The following is a 12,691-nucleotide window of genomic DNA, read 5'->3' on the forward strand; positions in this document are numbered from 1 at the left end:
CGGCTTCACGAGTCGACACCTATATCAACGCGTGGAGGAACATAAGCGATCAACAATCGGCAACCACGTGAAGGATGAGCACGGAAAGGATCCAGAGACCATTGGAAACAATTTCAGGATTTTGAAAAAATGTCAGAGTAAACTCGACTGTTTGATTTTTGAATTGCTTTTTATTCGTAAACTTCAACCAAAATTGAACAAACAGAGTGACTCGATCCGCGCGAAGCTATTTACTTAATTATTTTAATTATTTTATTTTTAAATCGTTTTTATCGCCTTAACGTTTTTATTACTCATGCCGCAATTTTCTTGTATTGTTTCCATGTAAATATTTTAGAGTTTTAGTCAGTGTCTCATTAGCATTCTTATAATCGATTGTATATATTTGGGCGCATGCAAAACTTTTGCTTTTCAACTTGAAAATGACATACGCGTCCTTCGAGCGGTCGAAACGTCGTTGCTTTTTAACGTTAACTTTTTTAGTGAAATCCGTTTCTAAAAATTTGTTGATTCGGATAATCGTTTTGTCAGGGTAAAGACATTACCAATGTTTATTGATGACAAGTATACGGTTAACAACAAATTAATTTTCTGTGAGGTAATTAGCGTTGCCAAATATCTTAAAGAATAATAATAAGGTGTGGATTTCAGAGAGAGAAACTTGTACTTTGCGTCTTTCCTTTGCTGTTTGTAGGATCAGCGGAGTGCTTATAATTTCAGCTTTTAAGCGAAGATTTGGGGGTGGATTTTGGTTTATATGGTGTCGGATAAATTTGCGCTCACGGGCAAACTCATAATAAAATATCTTCGATACATACAATTTTAGATAAACAAGCGGGTCGCACAGGCGATGTGACAAGTCAAGAGAAAATGATTTTCTCTTGGACAAGTATGTGGTTAAAACAACAAATTAATTTCCGGTGAGGTAATTAGCTTTGCCAAATATCTTTAAAGATAATAAGGTGTTGATTTCAGAGAGAGGAACTTTTCAGCGGAGTGCTTTTTATTTGGGTTGGTACATTTCGCTGACCCCTGGCACATGGACTAACAAGATGGACCTGGTACATGAACTACTTGAATGAACCACCAATGGACTACCCTAAATGTAAACCCCTAAAATTTCTAACCCAAAAGTTTAAGAAATAGTTTGTCTGCTCATGTTGCAATCTTCTAGGAACAATTTTTAAACGTCATCGCCTCTGCATGTATTGCGTGCCGTTTATTAAATTTCTTGGCTAAAATGGTGGGCGCCCCCTTGGAACTCCGATCACCGGTGGTACTGGACAGCGGTTTACACCATGGAAAAAAATGGCGGCTGGATCGCCTACACGACAAATGTTTACGTTTTATGCAGCCATCAGAGATGAAGAAGTGTCGCTCTCCATGGAATCCCACACACGCTTATGAGTACAGAAACTAACTGGCTATACATCTGGAGATGACACTTTGGTTTAAATGAATTTACAAGCTCGGAATGTGTCGAAATCGGCCGCCTCAGCCTGCATAGCATAAACAGTGAATTGAATTTATTGCGTAGTGTTGGACGAATTACATTATTACGTCAACTGGGATTGAAATATTTTGCAACTTGTCATGCCTATAAGTACCACAGAGAGTAGAAAACTGATTATTTTGGCTCTACCCTTGGAAATTGTGTCATACATTTTCAGATTTCTTCCAGCGTCGGACCTGAAGTGTGCATCACTTGTGTGTTATCAGTGGTCGAAAGCATCACAAGATCCGATCTTGTGGAGAAGTGTGTCTGTTAGCCTGGGAACAAGAAGAGAAAGATTCTCCCATTTGTTGGTCGATAGTCTTGAGAGACGCTGTATCCAGTATTTGAGATTCAAACACATGTCAACGGCCGCTCAAATTCTTCAAGTGTGCAAGCAACTTGGATCAAATCTGAAAGCTCTGTCGCTTCAAGGCTGTCGATGTGTTAATAACGCGTTACTTGAAGTACTGAGCACCTATTGTCCTAATTTGCTACGTTTGGATTTAAGCCGTTGCAGACAGCTTGAAGTGGCAAAGAATGCTGCCTGGCTTGACAACTGTGCAAATGCCTGGAAGCACCTAACTGTCATGGATTTAAATGCTTGTAAAGACGTATCAGATGTCTTGGTATCAAAAATCGCAGATATGTTGCCCTTTATAGTGCATTTCAGTATTTCTGGCTGCAAGGGCATCAGCATTTCCACATGGGAGAAGATGGCGAAGAAGTTGCCATCTTTAAAATACCTTGACATAAGTCGATCTGACATGACAGATGAAATGATGCTAAAATTCTCTCAGATACCAGAATTAAAACTTCAAGGAATTAATTTAACAGCTTGCAAGCATCTAACAGATAATGGGGTAGTGGCACTCATCAAATGCCAGAACTGGCTGGAAGTCCTTAAACTGGCGTGTGTCGAGGTTACGAATACAACACTGATCTGCATTGGTAAACATATGCAACGTTTAAGAGTACTAGACTTGAACAGCTGTAGACAACTAACAGATGGAGCATTATCAAGTGTGAAGGCCCTATTAATCAACTTGCACTCATTAAATTTGTATTCCTGTTACCAGCTATCAAACACTGGTCTTGCTCAGTTCTTATGCTGGACACAGGTAATGTGGAGTTGCAGAAAATAGCCATAAAACCACAAGGAAGATCACTGGAAATCCCAAGAGTGATGGGAGTCTCAAATCCAAACTTTTTAAAGGAAAGTAAAAAGTCCACAGAGGTAGAGCTGAGTCAGAGGGCACAATCCAAGAAAACTGCCATGGGAGGGGGTTTTGATATACTTTTTCTGGATTATACAACAATGGGGACTTTATTTCACAGTCTAAGGGTCCATTCCAAATATGTTCTTCCAGAAAATTATCCACCCCCTTCCACAGTAGTTTTTTTGTTTGAAGCCCCCATCACTCTGGGTCGGGTTGCTCAAAGGCTGATTAAACTAACCCAGGATTAGCAAGAATTTTGATGTCAGTTTTGCTCCTCTTTGGGGAGTTTGTCGGTTTATATTGTTTGTCCTTATGCTTTGAGTTGGAATAATCTCAAACTACATTTTAAAAATACACAGTGAAAGACATACTAACTCAAAGAAAACAAACCACATATACCAGTTGCTGAAAGCAAAAATTACTGAAAGAGAAAAAAAAAAAGACTACAGCATAGACAAATGGTAGCTGTTGGTACAGATATATTCCTGGCAGTACTTCCTTAACCAATGTAGGTAAAAGATAGGGACCACCATTTTGTTTCAATTTATAACACCTGGCAAGTACATGTATAGCAAAAGTTAAGGTCTCTGTTTTATTTTTCCTGTCCTGTCTTGTTGTTTTACAGGGGAAAAATCACAACATTCCTTTAAAAACCCTTGTGCTAAATGGCTGCAGTTCTTTGTCTGATGAACTAGTATCACAGATTTCCAGAGTCCTATTCAACCTTCAAGAACTTGACCTTAGCTCTTGCCTTCATGTAACTGACATTGGATTGTCTGCCATTACTGGCTCGCTTGTTAACCTGCACTCACTGCGGCTCAGCTGGTGTGTCAACATCACTGACAATGGTTTGATTGGGTTTGTTCAGTCTGAACAAAATCTTGCTCATGTCTGCCACAACAAGGAAAAGTGTTCCCATGCAGAGAAATTCAAGAATGATGTAAACATTAATGTAAATCAGGTACATGTATATACATTTTGTTATTTCCTCAGATGTAAAGATAATGATAATGATTATCTAGCATCACAGGTCTGCAATACACACATAGCAATAGGTAGTAAAATTACCGTTAGTAGGACTTTGTGTATATTATTGGAGAAACTGGATGTGGATAACTTTAATCTTGTGGCTTTATTGAAGAAAAGCTTTTGGTCTGCAGGCAGCACAACAGATAATTATGCATGGGTGGTGGTAAAGTAATTGCTTGTTTCCATTATCACAACCAATGAGAAAACAAAGTCAAGAGTTTGAAAATTATGTTGCAAAAGATTAATAAATAACCAGCTTCTCCAAGTCTCAGGTCTTTGTGATATTTTGTACTCAAGGTGTACCCATCATTTTGTATTTTTCTTATCTTACTCTAACAAAATTCTTTTTTTCCTTCAGGTTCCTAAAGGAATAAAAAACTTGGAAAAGCTGAAAATTTTAGACGTTAGTCACTGCACATGTATCACAGATGAGGGACTTAAGAAGATTTGTCAGCTGAGGAACTTAACATCACTGAACATCAACATGTGCACACAGGTTGGTTTTTTTTTGTTTACTTATTTTAGGACTGTTAGAACTTCAAGTTCCAAGCTTTTTTTCCATGCATTAAAAAAACTAGGAAAGTATAGCAAATTCAGACAAAAGGAATTAAAAAACAACATTTTTTGTATAATTTTAGTTTAATTTATAACTTCCATAGAGCATGACCTACATGTACATTGTTAACTATTCACACCAGTCCCTTATCAAGCGAGCATAAATAAGAGCTCTGCATCTCATTTCAGCCCAGTTTGCATAAGAATCCTGCGGGTGTTAGCAGCCACAACATGTTGTCTTCTTTCTCACTTGCTTCTCCATGCTACCACACTTCTCATTTCCTGTCTCTCCCTTTCCCTATCCTTTTACAATTCCAACTCACTCAAGCGCTGTCGCATTTCTCCATATCTTGTTCAGCGAGGGTGAAAGGGACTGTCAGGAATAGTATGCTAACTACACATACCTAAAAAATGTCTCCACCCTTATACCAGATATACTTGGGAGAACTCACTTCCCCTTGCCTCTATAGAACATCGGTCAAACTGAAACCCTTGGGAAAACTTTCCCCACACCACCTTCTGCTAAACAGACGCCCTTGATTGCAAGGCTTTCCATATTAGTTCTTGAAAACATTTAGAGCTATATTTTCAACTCAACAAACACTCATTATTTTCACCCCCCCCCCCCCCTCCCATCATGTTTAGTTCCTAGAGATTTTCAAAAATCCCTTGTAGAATTCCCTCCCCAACCACCCAGTATATCATCCTTCCTCCTCCTCCCTAAACACCTTATATATATGCACCTTCATGGAACTTCTAACAAACAGACAAACAGATGATGCCTTAAAAAAATTTTCTCCCCTTGAGTATAGACTAAGTGGGAGGCGTGGAGTCCTCATAGTCAGTTCACTCGACTCCAGATCAAGTGGCCCTGTTCGAGTCCTGGTCAGGGACATTTTGTTGTGTTCGTTCTTGGGCAAAACACTTTACTCTCTGACTGCCTGGTGTGTAAATGAGAACTGGTGAATTTAATACTGTTGAGGGAGGGGGGGGGGGGGGAGTCATGGGGGGTAACCCTGTGATGGACTCACATCCCATCCAGAGGTGAGTAGAAATACTCCTAGTCGAATTATGCTAAATAGAAACTGGAGATAATTGCCAGCCTAATGGGCTGCTTGGTTCACATACAGACTTAACCATTACTGTACCTTGCTGAAATATGGACTAAGTTTTTCATGATGGTGCCTAGTAAGTTGATCTTAAATTTTTCTTGTTGCAGGTTACCGATGGTGGGCTGGCTGATGTGGCTGAGAATCTTCACACCCTAGAGCATCTCACGTTCAGTGGATGTACCTCAGTGACAGACTTTGGTGTGTCCTTAGTTGCAATTCATCTTCAGCGGCTGGTGGCACTGGATGCATCTAAGTGTGATAACATTACTGATAAGAGTATCCTGGACCTTGCAAAACACAGCCACAATCTTACACACCTAGATCTGAGCATGTGCAGTCAAATTACAACACATGCTGTTGATCAGTTGGAAGAGAACATACCTGGGCTTGCATCATTGCAGCTGAGATACTCTGGGGCTCGTCTGTGTACAAAGATGTATGCTTTATAAAGGTTGCAGTAAATGCATGCCATGTCTAGTAGTTTGATTCTCTTAAGTGGTACAGCTACAGCCACTGTATGTTCACCGCAGGGACTGAAACTTTGCAAGAACACTGTAATTGTTGGCAAGCGAATTATCTCCAGTTTATAAGTTGTCGGGCCAATTTTCTCTCCTGGAGCAATTGTTGCTGAAATTGTTTGACGTGCCCAAGAACAAAACACAGTGACCTGGCCAGAGCTTTAACCAGTGACGATCTGACCAAGCCAGCGTTTGAACTCTGCCAGCTCTATCCTGGGTCCAAAAATTATGTGTTATCCCTTAGTCCACTGCATATCCAAACAAAATAATCTCATGTTGTGTCTCTTGAATTAGATAACTTGTAGTACTGGTATCTAATGGTATAATTTCATGGGGGTTAACTAAAAATATTTATGATTGGCTTGTGGTGACTGGAAAGGTTCCCAGATATCTGACTGTAGCTAGGTGTTGTAGATAACATAATTTATTTTGATGTACAGTAAAAATAAAACACAAAGATATGATTGATCACTGCAGTTATGCATGCAACTAAAGCAGTTGTGAAATTAAAGCCTGGAAAAAATTAGTACACATTGCGAGTTTGTTGGTGAAGAATATATGTACAAATGAATGTATGAAAGACCATATATTTGAACTGCGGAGAAAGATATGAAAGCTTTTTAAGGCTTTAATTTCACAACTGCTTTAGTTGCATGTATAACCGCGATGATCAATCATATCTTCCTATCATTCTCTGCAGTTCAAATACATTGTCTTTCATACATTCTCTTGTACATGTATTCACCATCTACGGGTATATTATGAACTCACGATGTGACCAGCTCCTAGTTGGCTTGAGAGCTCAGTTAGTAGTGCACTGCATCAGTATCGCAGAGGTCATGGGTTGGAATCCCGTTCAGGCCTTAATTTTATTCAGGCTTTAATTTCACAACTGCTCTAGTTGTGTGTATCACTGTGATGATCAATCATGTCTTCATATCTTTCTCCGCAGATCAAATATATGTTCTTTCATATATTCACTTGTAAAAGTAAAACACTCAACAAGCAGTATGATTCTGTGCATTTAATTTCCAAGGCGGTTTTACAACAGTTTTTGTTTAACAGACATTTGTCTTCTAAACTAACAGTAACGTGCACCTCAGGTGTAAGGTTTATTTATTGGCATGACTGTAAAATATTTGATAAAGTCCATACATTTTCAAAGTTTATGTTTAGTTATAGAAACATGACAGGAAGTTTGGGAGAACAAGAAATGTTGTGGGCACTGACAAGCCTGAGTGGGTGTTTTCGCAAGAAAATGGAAGTAAAGGTTCTAGTTTATATTGGTCATCAAAATGTAAATTCTCCTTGCCCAATTTCATTTTCTCATCAACAACACATGTTTACAGACATATGGCTTTTAAAGTATACCTCCTTAAAGGGTGTTTCCTAATGGTATTAATATTAACCATTTCTTATTGGTAATTAACTTCATAAAATAACATGAAAGTAAATGTATATGTACAAGTAAAACGTTTTCATAAACATTCATGTACTGCTATTTTTATGCACTGCTATTCATGTACTGCCTTTTTTTATATAATTATGAAGAAATATTCAATAAAATGTTAATATTAAAGAATAGATCACATGTGTTTGTTGGTCTTATCTACAGTGGAATCCTGATTTTTTTTTTGAACCCCCAAGGGAAAAGAAAACTGGTTCGAAAAATCGCAGAGTTTGAGAAATCGGGGGTAACATTACAGTGTTCGACTGCGGAGGGGAAACGACTTTTGGTTCGAGTTATCAAGAGGTTCAAAAAATGAGGGTTTGAGAAATCGGGCTTCCACTGTATCTAACTTTCTTTGCACAAAACTAGTACAGTTACACCTTAGTATCTCAACTCCCCGCTATCTTGAATTCAAATCATTTTCTTGGCTTGAATATGCTAATTTAGGTACTGTATTTCAAACCCCTGCCATCTTAAACTACGCTTAAATTCTCTCAAGAGTTCAAATGTTTGTTTTCCGTAAATTTCTTTCAACTGTTGTTTTCATTAATTAATTCTATACATTTCACTTGGGTTCCTTCTCAAAGCACCTCTAAAATAAATAACTTACTAACTTACAATCTTTAAATTTCAACTAGGATAATTTTAAATAATTTTTAGTGAGGTAATTAACACTATGGTAATCACGAACAGCAAAGCAAGACTATTGTTGGATAGCAAAGGATTTCTGTGTAAGTCTTCTACAGTCAAAAAGTAAACAGGTTAAAAGCAATTTGCTTTCAAAAGTAAGATCATTATTCCTGTCCGTAATTCATACCAGTTTGAATTTTTTCAGCTCAACTGAACAAAGGTTACAATTGCATTTTGTTGAACTCTGAAATTTGAATCGGACAATAAAGTTTTAACCAGAAGGGTCATCCATTTTGATTACAAGTCTTAAAGCTATGCTGACCAACAAGGAAGAAGCTTTCCATTTCCTTTGCTTTCCTTCAAAGTCTCTAATTAACGTTGATTCATCATACTTGTAACATATCAAATACTGCAGATACCCAGGGCTCGAGAAAAACTTGAATTCCAGCTTGCCCTTTGGACAAGCAGCTCTCAGATTTTGCTTGCCCCGAGCAAATCTTAGTTTACTTTTTTTGTGTGTTGGCAGATGACTTGCTGGGTAAGTGAGAATGAGAAGTTCCTTAACCGTGGGAAAATCTACTTGTCTGGGCAGGCACTGGATTGCACTGTTATTGAGTACATCTAGTGATTACCATTACAAGAAATCTAAAGCAAAGCTAGGCATGATGTTGAAGTGACTTAATGTACAGTGCTTCCTAGGGTGACAATCTGCCAAAAATGTCTTTCCTCTCAGTAATGTTTCAGGCCTCGACAATACTGTCACTCCCATTGACACAAGAGCACATATATGTATGCATTTATTTGCATTTGTTCAACACATCTGGGTCCCATGTTTAATCTACAGTGCAATGACACCTGTTTGTACCCGTAAAATAAAAAGATATAATTATTTTTGCTTGCTAGTGCTTTTGACTATCTGACAATGACCTTGCTAAGTGCATAATATCCAATGAAGAAGAATCCCACAAGTCCTGCTATTAGGTAGCACATTAATTTTCTGTTTGATCGTCCAGATGAAATCATTTGTGACAGTCGTGCAGCACTGCCACTCAACAAACCAGATGAACTGCCAAAGTCATCTCCCTGAGAACAGCAAGAATAGTACTGTCAGAAGTGAATTTTTTTCACATGTACGTGTATGACTTGAACTGTAATGGTGACCTAAAACAGTGTTCATGGTCACCTCTTATAATACGGGGTCAGGTCAAAGGGAAGAGGAGTGGCAATTCTCCCAGTTGCGTCATGTTAGGGATACCGCCATGTACATGCGTACATGACTGTAATTAAAAACTCTGGTGGTCTTCCCAAATGTCAGTTTCAACTAAACTTAAATCATTCTTGATTCAAGCCCTTATACACCTTTTGACCCCAGTTGTACATGCAAACTCATACCCCCACAACTACACAAATGATGTCAGGTGATAACTGTTTATTTGATCCATCTTAAGGAAAAAAATAATCTACTCATAAACTTAACTTACTTGGAGTTTACAATTTACTAATGATGCCCGACAATTAGAGCTTGTTATAATTAAATGATAGAATTTAAAAAGTGTAAAAGAGTGTTTTAATGAACTGATAAACTGACACTTCAAAGTCACTCAACCTCCCACCTCCACAAAAAAACGAAAACAAAACAAAACAAAACAAAACAAAAAACGTAAGTAGAACAAAGAAACACACCAGAAATTTAATGTCTTCAACCTGCATTTCAACAAGATTGCCAATGTAACGTTAAAAAAGGGGCAACCAGATGTTGCACTGCAAATGCACTAAAGGTTCACATCAATTCATGAACAGATTCCTGAAGTATCCCAGATTGAAATCCCTCTTCAAACTTGTGCCAAAACAATAATATCAGAGGCAGGGTACCCTCAAATGTCGGATAACAAAAAGGAAAACATAGAGGTTTACTATGTACAGTAAAGCTATTGTTTAACATTTCAAAGTGAAACCATCAAGCCTAATGCTACAATCTACATGTTTACAATTATGTAAATTGAGTTAGTATTGGCTTACCATTCCATCAAGGTATTTATTTTGTTGCTTGCTTTCATTCTCAATGTCGATAGCAATCTGACAAGAAAACAACATGGACTAATTAATTTATTGAGCTAATATTGATTATTTGCTTTGTCTGGTTGTGGAGGCACACTGGCCTCATGGTTAGTGTGCTCGGTTCCCGATGTCGCTGTGTGGGTTCAACCCCTGGCTGGGAAATTGTGTGAAATTCTTGGGCTCTCACAGTGCCTCCCTCAACCCAGGTGTATAAATGGGTACTGGTGAATTTAATGCTGGGGGTAATCCTATAATTGACAAGTATTCCATCCAAGGGACAAGAGATACTCCTAGTTACTTCATGCTACTGAAAGTGGAGATAAGTGTCAGCTTGATGGGCCCCTTGGCTTGTATGCAGACTTCACCATTTATATGATGTGCCTTACTGTGGCACTGAGACTTGCATACATGTACCTCTTACAAACCCCTGCACCATGCAGACCAGAGCTTCATGCAATAACTTTATTGATGCCATACTGGTCTGCAGGAGATACATGTGTTGGGTCAGATGAAACAACACCACCCTTCCTACAGCTTCCAAAGGGGAAAGTGGACATGGATTTAACAAGACCATGTCATAACAGTTAAAACAGCACTGTTATGGAAACAGACACAAGGGTAGCCTTAGGACATTCAGGACACTTTGGCTACTGAGATAAACAGCAATTCTTTGGGAAAGGTTTGTGTCCTCTTACCCCTTTTAAACGTGAAACTTTAACTGCCAAATCATCCACCATTCGATTGTTTTCAGTCTCCAACATTTCATCTGTTGATGTGGTCCTTGAACCCATGCCTGTGTGCATGTAAGAAAAAATAATTTATTATTAAATGAATTTTGAAACAACAGTAAACAAGACTGGATGGAATTTTAGTTTCTTGAGTTCATTTTCACTGTCAATGTTGTGGTCAGCAGCTTTGACACCAGCATGGTGGAAATCAAGACTAACATTTTTGCATCACATTCTTACAGGTGCGAAAACAAGGTCCAGGGTGCATTCTATGTCGGCGTACCGGCATGCAATTGGAGTAATTGGTGTATAACAGTGTGTACACTCAGTGTTTTTCCATGTTTCAATTTATGAAATTGTTTGCAGGTGAACATGGGAGATGGCATATTCAAGCCCCACCCCCCCCCCCCCCCCTCCAAAAAAAAAATTTCCTGGGGGAACATGCCCACAAACCCCCTTAGTGGCTAGTGCCTTCTCCACTTGATAAAGTTTGCAGTCCATCTGTACTCCACTACGTCCCCGATTTGAGTCCAAATTTTCACATCCATGTGGGGATGGCATTTTTATAGCATTCTTCTACTCAGGACTTTGCATGGCCACTTGCTGAGCGTGTGGCATGGAATTTAAAAAGCCTTGGTGAATCTTCCACATGAAATTGTGCGGAATGCACCCTGGAACAATGCTCTATACCTGCCTAATCACCCCTGTGCATGTACCTGAATAATGGGCACCAACAAATTCTCAGACAACCTAACAAAATTGTTGGGAGTAGCCTGAAATGGAAAAGCATTTTATAAAGAGAAAATAACAAAATTAATGCTTTACTTATTCTAGAGATTCACTTCATAAAAGAAAGTTAGCTACCAGTAGTTAAATATCAACTTGATGAGCCACTACACAACCTGCTTTTAAGACTTCGGCAATCCCCCTTTTTTTTTTTCTCTGTTTAGCGTCGTCCGACCGACCCAGATTTTCACGATTTCAAAAAAAAAAAACAAGTTACACAGAAGGCAATGAAAGCAATGACACATTATTTCAAACAACTGCCACTTTAATCTGAAACATAAGCAATTTTTTGCCTTACAGATTTTTAGCTTTTTCTCTGTTCTCCTTTCATTTTCACAATGACATTGATTTTTCCTTCCTCCATTGCCACCATGTTGACCAGGCCATGTTGTACATGGCCTCCTAGCTCCACACTCCTTTTCCAATTTTCTTTTTTTTTTTTCCGACCGACTGACCCAAAATGTTCAGTTCCAGAAAATATCCATACTCCCCCCACAGAAGGGATTGGAATTTCCTGGGAGGGTAGGGGGTTCTGTAAGACCAAAATATTTAAAGAAATATATGAAGCTCAATCGGAATTTCCAGAGGGGCGGGATGGCCTTATATCAGGAAACACAAAACTGGCCCAGATACATGTTTACTATAATCAAATTCACGAATAAGAGCCAACTTTTTTATACCCAAGTCCAGTTCAGGTTGCTTTAATGGAGCTGAACCACCAAAAATGAAGAACTCCTGCACCTCAATCATAGTTCGTATGGTTTGGTCGTTTGGGTGAGGTTAGTTCTGAAAAGAGCAGCTGTTCGTGACTTACGTTTCGACAACCTGAGCGAGAGTCACCTTCAGGGTCATAGACCCATACATCGACATACAGTACAGTAACTTTAAGCTTTTAGTATGTGCATGTTCCACGTCACAACTTTTTTCGAAATGTCAGACCACGCAAATTTCAATTCGAAAGGTGACATTTTCTATGTTGAAGCTTCCATTTTTGTGATACGCTGCCATCAAAAGTCAAATAGCATGAATTTAAATCTGTAATTATAAGCTAATTAATCACACGTACCTCGATTATTTCCACCTCGAGTCGCCATCTTGATTTGTTGGTAGCGA

The 12,691-nt window shown here is 38.6% G+C and overlaps 2 protein-coding genes across 3 annotated transcripts; one reads left to right on the top strand and one right to left on the bottom strand.

Moving 5' to 3' along the window:
• Nucleotides 1-1,273: 1,273 nt before the first annotated feature.
• Nucleotides 1,274-7,510, top strand: LOC110041299 (F-box and leucine-rich repeat protein 13-like). Its single transcript, XM_089277659.1, has 4 exons — nt 1,274-2,613; nt 3,338-3,673; nt 4,100-4,237; nt 5,516-7,510. The coding sequence occupies exons 1-4, from the start codon at nt 1,594-1,596 to the stop codon at nt 5,855-5,857; spliced, it is 1,836 nt and encodes a 611-aa protein (XP_089133785.1). The 5' UTR covers nt 1,274-1,593; the 3' UTR covers nt 5,858-7,510.
• Nucleotides 6,936-12,691, bottom strand: LOC110041315 (BET1-like protein). Of its 2 annotated transcripts, XM_020746597.2 has the most exons (5): nt 12,645-12,690; nt 11,509-11,565; nt 10,760-10,857; nt 10,026-10,082; nt 6,936-9,089 (listed from the first exon to the last, which is right to left on the bottom strand). In XM_020746597.2, the coding sequence occupies exons 3-5, from the start codon at nt 10,853-10,855 to the stop codon at nt 8,919-8,921; spliced, it is 324 nt and encodes a 107-aa protein (XP_020602256.2). In that variant the 5' UTR covers nt 10,856-10,857; nt 11,509-11,565; nt 12,645-12,690; the 3' UTR covers nt 6,936-8,918. The 2 variants fall into 2 exon arrangements, with proteins under 2 accessions (XP_020602256.2, XP_020602255.2); XM_020746596.2 differs by lacking the exon at nt 11,509-11,565 and having other exon boundaries at nt 12,645-12,691.

This window comes from Orbicella faveolata, unplaced genomic scaffold (genome assembly GCF_042242905.1).
Source record: "Orbicella faveolata isolate gen_17 unplaced genomic scaffold, um_ofav_v1 contig_46, whole genome shotgun sequence".
In the NCBI taxonomy this organism is placed as follows: Eukaryota; Metazoa; Cnidaria; class Anthozoa; order Scleractinia; family Merulinidae; genus Orbicella; species Orbicella faveolata.

Coding starts and splice junctions, on each gene's coding strand:
- LOC110041315 (XM_020746596.2), bottom strand. CDS start 12,672: ATGGCGACTCGAGGTGGAAATAATCGAG. Junction 10,858..12,644: donor TCGAGGTGGAAATAATCGAG/GTACGTGTGATT, acceptor ACATGCACACAG/GCATGGGTTCAAGGACCACA. Junction 9,090..10,025: donor ATAAATACCTTGATGGAATG/GTAAGCCAATAC, acceptor TGCTGTTCTCAG/GGAGATGACTTTGGCAGTTC.
- LOC110041299 (XM_089277659.1), top strand. CDS start 1,594: ATGCCTATAAGTACCACAGAGAGTAGAAAACTGATTATTTTGGCTCTA. Junction 2,614..3,337: donor AGTTCTTATGCTGGACACAG/GTAATGTGGAGT, acceptor GTTGTTTTACAG/GGGAAAAATCACAACATTCC. Junction 4,238..5,515: donor ACATCAACATGTGCACACAG/GTTGGTTTTTTT, acceptor TTCTTGTTGCAG/GTTACCGATGGTGGGCTGGC.